The 8,281-nt window shown below is 39.2% G+C and overlaps 1 protein-coding gene across 1 annotated transcript; it reads left to right on the forward strand.

The window, feature by feature from the left end:
- The first annotated feature begins 1,728 nt into the window (after nucleotides 1-1,728).
- LOC149183968 (uncharacterized) lies at nucleotides 1,729-4,563 on the forward strand. The gene is made up of 2 exons (XM_089417354.1): nucleotides 1,729-2,156; nucleotides 3,871-4,563. The coding sequence occupies exons 1-2, from the start codon at nucleotides 1,974-1,976 to the stop codon at nucleotides 4,177-4,179; spliced, it is 492 nt and encodes a 163-aa protein (XP_089273480.1). The 5' UTR covers nucleotides 1,729-1,973; the 3' UTR covers nucleotides 4,180-4,563.
- The last annotated feature ends 3,718 nt before the right edge of the window (nucleotides 4,564-8,281 follow it).

Genomic DNA, 8,281 nt, shown 5'->3' on the forward strand with positions numbered 1-8,281 from the left:
CTGGTAGTTCTGATGGGGGGAGGGCCAAGGACAGGCTGAGATGGGGTCGAAGAGATCAAGGGGGGCTCAGTTCGAGTCAGTAAAGATTGATCAGGTTGAGGATCATCATAGGTTACCTTCGATTTGTTTTTTGATAAGGTCCTTTCCACTGAGGGAGGAGGGGAAGCTTGGAGGGGGGAAGAGGGGGAGGTTCCGGGGCCTTTGGGGGAAGGAGAGGGAGATGGGAGATCCTCTGAAGCCAGGGATCCAAAGGGGTTGGAGGACGAGGGGAAGACAGAGGGGAAGGGAGGGGCTCCGAAGTGAGGCTTCTCAGACTCAGGGGGGGGATGTGATTTCTTCTTTTTCCTTACTATTTCCCATGATTCCTCAGGGGTTTCAGCATTGTTATTGACTTCTGTTTTAGATTTAGAGCACCTATTGGCAAAATGACCATACTCATGACATACCTTACACTTGAAGGGAAGTTGCTCGTAGTCGACCTGTTGAATATGCGTCCACTGATCCACCCTGAGCTTAACTGCCTCTGGAAGGCCTTTGCCCAAATCTACCTCCACACAGATCCTCGCGCATGCATGCATATTTTCTTTTGGTTCAGATCTATCCACATATTTGCCTATTGCATTTCCAATCGCTCGAACAGATTCATCAGCCCAACAGTAGAGCGGAAGATGCGGAAGGCGAACCCAAACAGGGACTGCGTTGGGAACATCCATTTCAGGGTCGAAGTCCGGGGTCCAACGGTTGAGGTAAAGGCCTCTAGTGTCCATGAAGTATGGCCCATTCCTGAAAATAAGGTTGCGATCCTCGACTGTTTCGAAAAGGAAGGTAAAGAAGCCTCTTCCACAAAACCTTATCGCAATTTTCCCATGGACCATGGCATTCCAATTTCTTTCCACCCAACGCTGAACAGAGCGAGGGGAGGGCCATAGCCCCGTGAACTGGCCAACCAATCCTCGTTCAGCTAATGCAACAGCAGATCTCCTTGGAAGAGAAGGAGGAAGAGGGATTTCCGGAATTTCATCAAGTTTTTTGATAAATTTGGAGGCAGTAGGTCGGATCCTTTCAGAGTTATTCTCAGGAATAAGTGAAGCAAAGGCTTTCTCGAGGTCGGACTGATCTGTAGAAGGAGGATCCATCGAGCCTGGGGCGCTCGACGAAGGGCAAGGGGGGAAAGGGGGGGCAGGAGGCCCAGGATAGCAAGGAGCAGCAGAACGCTGCCCTCAAGGGCAGCACGAAAAGCCAGAGGCGGGCAGAGGGCCCAGGAAGCAAGCAGAAGGAGGGGCGCAGCGAGGGGAGCCCGCAGAAGGGCCTGCAAGCCCGGCAGCAGGGCTGCCAAGCTCGATCGAGGGCGGTCAGGGCGTCCAGGGGCGGGAGAGCTCCATCTCCTGCGCGCGCGTTCTTTCAGTTTTAATGTCATCTTATGAAACAGAGTTTTCATGAAAAATTGTGCAACCCTCATTAAGTAGGCGATTCCTATTTCCAATCTCATAGGAAATTTATTGCGCCTGGCATGCGCCCGAGATAGCCATATATAACACGCCGGTATTTTTTTTCTCTCTAGCCATCACCACTGGCGTGTTATATATGACTATCTCGGGCGCGTGTCAGGGCGCAATAAATTTCCTATGGGATTGGAAATAGGAATCGCCCATTAAGTATTCAAAATCAGTAAGTATTTAAGATTGTTTGGTGACTTGCTCATAGTCAACCATGTAGTTTTTCCTATCACTCTAGGCGAAGCACACATCTCCGACTTGAATGGCCACTTGAACTTATTGGTTTTAATGTCATCTTATGAAACAGAGTTTTCATGAAAAATTGTGCAACCCCCTTAATGATGGCATCAATTTCACCTGGTAGTCTTGAACATACTATTTAATGTTGCCAAATGGATCCTTCGATATAGTTTCGGTATATTTTTCGTAGGAGTGCAAGGGAGCAAAAGAGTTGCGGGGAAAGCTTGACGTGCGAGAATGCCTCTGTACGATTGTCTGCTGCTGCTGAAGCCCCAGGTGGAGAGGGCGGCCATTGTCGAGCTTCTCTCTCGTTTGGGAAGGCGCGTTTATTCATTGAACGGAGTCGTGACAGATATCAAGTCATTCGGAAAGGTGTATTTGGGTTACGGCATCAAGAAGCTCGACGGCAGATACTATCAGGTTCCTTCTATTCACATCATTGACAGGGTGGTTTTATATTTATGCAATGCTTTAAATAGGGTTTAGGGTTTATGATATTAGTGGGGTTTAGCAATGATGTTATTGGCTGCAAAATGTGAAGCTCTATCCCCAAAATCTGATCTGCCCAAATCAGTAAAATAGTATTGCAGAAGATATGGTAACGCTTGGACGTTTCTATTTGTCATTCTTTTAATTTCCCTTGGTAGATTATTTTTGTTTTCATAGTGTACCACTGGAACCAATGCAATTGTCATCCCTTCAAAATGTTCATGCACAGCAATCATTACAATTAGCCTCCCCAGTACCCACCTATGCTGCTTCTAAATCTAGCTATTGGTACTGAGGCAATCATATTAGCTGAACATTGAATATCTATAGAATCTAATCAATTTTCTACACATTTTGCTTAGACAAATCTTTTAACGTTCTGGCACATATCTTTCTCCACTGTAGGTGTACAGTGGCCGTCCTGATTACTTGCTAGACACGACAGATACCTCCTTAACAAATGACACCTCCAAAGACATGGCTTAGCTAGACCTGGCTTAGTACAGATGTCTATGTAGCTCGATTTACCAACAATCCAGAGAGAGTAGGAACCCATTTTGTTACCAAAAGCTTGACAAGAAGACCAGTTTCTCTTCTTCTTCTTTTTTCCTGTTCTCATCCCATTCCCGGCTTGACACTGCATTAGTACATTACTAATCAATTTCATGTGCATAACATACTCTAGGAAGAAGGATGAGTTCATGTTTCATATCCCTGAAAATCCTCTAGCCTTGTTTCTTTTTTCGTGTTCCATTTCCAGATACTGGTAACACAATGGAAACTTGAAAGTGTGTCTCAGCCCTACCTTATTTGCATGATCAATACTTTAAATAATCCAAGATCGTTTTTCTTTGATACAGTCAATTATCCTGATGTATGCTTGTTTATTTCTGGATATAAACTGTGTGTATAAGCGGAGACTTACATGCCCATATCATGATATAATCTTTGTTCCATACAGCATGAATGGTATAAAAGCATCCAATGTGGGTAGCTTTCTACAACCAAGTCACATATTTAGTATTGTTTGTTGCTTGTTTCGCTGACCAGCAAAGCAAATTAAGAGACTAAAATATCAAGAATTGATAATTTTGGCTGTAAGCCTGTAATCTCTCATATACATGGTTTATATTCATGTGTTTTTAAATGTGTTTCTTTCCCAGTAATATTGACATATGGAAATTATGAAGGTTCAAGCAAGAACTATTTTTATCACTATGTTATTCAGATATTTTGATTTTCTAGTGTTTGCTTAAAGGGATATTGATGGAGCGGTAAGTGGTAAAAGAAGAGGATGTCCAAGGATTTTTATGATCCTAAAAGGCCCTGCACTGATGTTATTTATTGACATTAGACAAATTGTGAAGGTTCATGGAAGAAATATTTTTATCATTATGTTATTCGGCTGTTTTGACCCTTTGCAGTATGATTTTCTAGCGTTTGTTCAAAGGGATATTGACGTAGCGTTAAGTGGGCAAATAAGAGGAATTTGAAGGATCTTTATGATTCTAACATGCCTTGCAGTGATGTTCATTGAACCATTAACAATTGCTTCGGTTATCTATTTGTTTATTCCTTGGGAAAATGGAGTTAAATTATTTTATATTATGAATAGATGTATTTGAGCCGTTTGCATCTTTTGCAGGGTCAAATGATGCAAATGACAATGATGGTTACTCCAAAATTCCATAAGGAGTTAGAATACCTGAACAAGGATGACAAATTGCTTCGTTGGCTGTTGGTGAAATACAGGAATACCTCTTATGGCCTGGAATTTGTGAATGAATCAGAGTCCAGGGGGAGCTTCTATAATAAGTATGCGAAGAGTGATATGTTTGATGATGATGAAGAGGATGACGATGATGATCAGGAATACGAGGTTGAGGAGTATGCTGATGGTGACACCAAGCAAGAAAATAAGGATGTGCCTGAGGAAAATAATCAAAATGTCTAACTGTGATGATTGGTCATTTATTGATTTTGGTTAAAATCCTTAGTAATTTTGGGTCACTTTATCAGCTGAATACCAACTCTAGGCTACAGGAATTTTGTAGAATCGGTTTTGTTCTTTCCCACCCTTTTCAGCATTTCTTTGACTATATCAGTGAAACAAAATCTCAGCTGGAAGTTATGAATTTGACAGTATTCTTTCTAGTTTATTGACAGGCTTAGGGAAAACGTTTTACTCTCAATAGATACCAGCTCTCTCTAAATGACTAAGGGAAGAATTGTGCTGTTTAGTATGGTTATCTTATACTATCTCCTCAATGGAGATGTATTTTGAGTTGCATATCTTATCCCCATTATTTGTTTCAAGATTGATTTCAGAAGATTCCAATTCATTTTATCTACCCTCCTGTCTGGTCCATGGGACCATGGCCAGTTATGGTAATTGGAGGAAACACTGATCACGGTGTTTATGGCAGTTCCTTCCAAAGGGTTTGGTCGAAGGTTACATAATTCATGGGTGAGGATTGGAATCGGCAGAAGATTCTCTGATGTAGGTGCAGCAACTGTGCTGGAATTAGGAATTGGGGAATAGGAACCCTATTTTTTTAATAAACAGAAATATGGAAAATGCAGATTTTTTTTGGAAACAGGTTAAAGAAAGCAATCATAACACATATCTCGGGGATAGCTTTTATTGAAAGTTTTGTAACTTTGTAAAATGTATGCTAGATTTAAGTTTCACATCTACATGTCATTTTAAGTGATATTTCTATTTTCTTAGTTTTTGTCTTTTGAAATTTGGTCTCTCTTTTCACAACGTGGACTTAGGAATACCGATAAAGGTTGCCATAGAAGGTGAGGGTATGACCATAAAGCTTGAGACAACTTTATTTTATTAATAGAAAATATTTCTAAAGGAAAAATAGCTGGTAAGATACCGGTATAGAGGAAACAAAGGCTGTCAACACGTTCTACTGTGAGAGTACAAGGCTATAACCAAATAACAACAAAAGAGAAGGAAGTCAAACTAATACACAAAGGCTTCAATGAAGATTCAAACGCGCCAAATTTGAGAAAGACAAAATTGCAGATACTCAAAATACAAGCAGTGAATTTATATCAACATTTTAGTGAGCTTTTGGGGTTTGTCGGCAACTCACGTGCCCCCCACCTCATCCCACAATTTTTCCCCTCAAATCTATCCCATGCTCAAGGAAACCTATGCCAGAGTAACAATCAAACACTTTTTCTCTCTTAATGCTTCGGGACAGGAATTATTTTCAGTAGACAGAAACTGTTTTACCTCTATTGAAAATGAATCCCTTCATAAAAGCCAGATTCAATTTTGGCATTGCCCAAGTTTGAAGATTTTGGTGTGGAACTAGGAGTGGGAATGCAACCTCCTATTGGTGATTCTGGTGAAAGTGGAACGTTTGAAAGTTTTTGGCTGCACATAGATTGAATATATTTTAATTAAGGTGGATGTTACCATTTCAAAAGTAAGTTCTCTAATGGCAAATTGATAGAGTGCAATGCAGTATATTCCTATACCCAATTGTTATGCTAGACAGATGATGCACCTTGTTTTCCATTTTGTTTCTTTGCTTATGACATCTTAGTGTATCCAACCTCTTTTATTGCATGTTGGCTCTGCACCTTGTTTTCCATTTGGTTTCTTTGCTTATGTCATCTTAGTGTATCGAGCCTCTTATTGCATGGTGGCTTTGAGTCTCATTTCAACCTTTTAACAGGTCTTGCCATTTGAAAGTTAATTTCTTCTACAGAATTATAGTTGTTATTGTCAGTGTTTCACGAAGTTTCTGGGTTGCAAGGATGCTGAACAGGGAAATGCATTCGAGGGATATGCAGGAGCACCCCCATATTTGAAGGAATGTCACAAGGGACATTGGGGTCTTTAATATAGGGGACCAATGCTAAAATAAAAATAAATAATAAGTAGGCTATCACATATGTAGAAGCACCCCCCATATTTTAGGTCACGTCATTAGGAACACTGGGGTATTCAACATAGGGGACCATGCCTAAAATACTAAAAAGTTAAATTATAATTAGACTATCACCATTGGTTTTTTCAATATATTTATAAAACTGAAAATCAAAAGATATAAACTTATAGATCTAAAGATATAAACTTATAGATCTAAGTGTTAAGGTCAGTTGATAACACATACAAGTTTACAAAATGCATCAATTGAAAAGAAAAATTCAATCACTACTGAAATGAAAATTGTGAACTTTCAATCTAGTATACCAAGCTTCAAAATGTTAAATGTTCAAGTACTTATTTTCATTATGAAACTGAAAATCAAAAGATATAAACTTATAGATCTAAGTGTTAAGGTCAGTTGATAACTCATACAAGTTTACAAAATGCATCAATTGAAAAGAAAAATACAATCACTACTGAAATGAAAATTGTGAATTTTCAATCTAATATACCAAGCTTCAAAATGTTAAATGTCCAAGTACTTAACAAATTAAGTCTTCAGCAATGTTTTGAACTAAACACTATGGAGCAACAATGTCTCCGCTATCCACTGCCTAATGCTCTTACTTGTTGAACACCACAACTGCCATGAGTTGAAGGTTTAACACATAACCCATGGGTTCAAACTTGAAGTTATATGTGGCTTACATAGGTGATGAGTTGAGGATGTAGCTTTTGCAAGGGTTGATGTAAACCGGAACCATCTCATGCAACCACACTTTATCAGTCAATCTCCTATTGCACAACACAACCACACACAATCAATCAATCTCACACAGCCACAATGCACAACAAAACCACACACAATCAATCAATCTCACACAGCCACAATGGAGAGAAATGAAGAATCACAGGTATAGAAGAAACAATTGGCGGTAATAGACAGTCACAAGTAGAGTAGAAATAGATGCTGGCAGCAAGGAGAATGAATGAAGATAAGTGTAGTTTAGGTTAAATTTTAACTTTATATAGTCATTTAATACTTGGTTCTTAAAATTTTTAATGGTAATTTTTTGTTAAAGGGATATGGGAGTGTCTAATTTGGGGAGGGCACATTACTCTTTTAGAAGGGGGTGTTCTTCTCTAAGTTTCCGTATATTTCCTTGAAAGGGAATGCCTGGGAATGTCCCCAATGGCATCTAAAGAGGACAAGGAGTGTATCCCTTACCGTTGGGATTGTGTTCCCATCTAACATTTGTTATTGGATATTTATTATTTATTTCTTATAGGGAGTTGGGTGTGTCCATTGGTTCTTGAATACATTTGTTGATTGTAGCAATCTTGTTCAATGATATTTAAGTCCTCACCTCATTAAAAAATTCCATTTCACTGGACTTTCTTTCAAATTAGTTATTGCTATTTTGCTAGTACCTTTAGTGTTTAATTTCTAGTTGTGTGGTACATATATTTGTTCTTAGAGTTTGTTATTCATATTTTAGTTTATTTTGTGAATATTTCAAACCCTAGATGACTAATGTCCTTATGGTCTCGATCAAACAAGTGGATTGCTAAATTTAATTAGCGCTGAAATTAAATTTCAAACCATAGCATCAATCAAGTTCTGGCATAGTTCTAGCTGGAGTAGGTGCCCAAACCAAGTTACAATTACGTGCCATATGACCAATGTTATGACACTTGAAGCATTCTATGTTGTCCATGAATAAGAATTCATGACTTCTTCTTGCAAAATTGTTCCTCGGAGATTGTTGGGGACCATAATATCTATCTTTATGATATGCCCTATAATCTTTTGCCATGTGTCCAATGTTTGTACAAGCATAACAATAACGAAGAAATAAAATTTGGTACTTGGGAGATGGAGATTTTCTTGATGTACTTTTGAAGTCTTTCTTCCTTGAGATCCTTTGATGATAACCATTGCTTCTCGCATCCTTGACATCATCTACATTTCTTTTTGGAGCGGGATTTCTTCCATTGTTGCCTTGACTTTTCTCCTTGCCTTTGTTGGAACCGGGAACATCAACATTTATTTCAGACTTCCTCATATCCTTGTTGTTTGAAGCATTATCATTCTTGCTTGAGGATTCACCTGCATACCCAAGACCTGATTTATCAAATGGACATGTTTGATGGCTGA

Source organism: Pinus tabuliformis, chromosome 3_2, assembly GCF_031772625.1.
Source record: "Pinus tabuliformis cultivar Carrire ecotype Pingquan chromosome 3_2, CPIR1, whole genome shotgun sequence".
NCBI lineage: Eukaryota > Viridiplantae > Streptophyta > Pinopsida > Pinales > Pinaceae > Pinus > Pinus tabuliformis.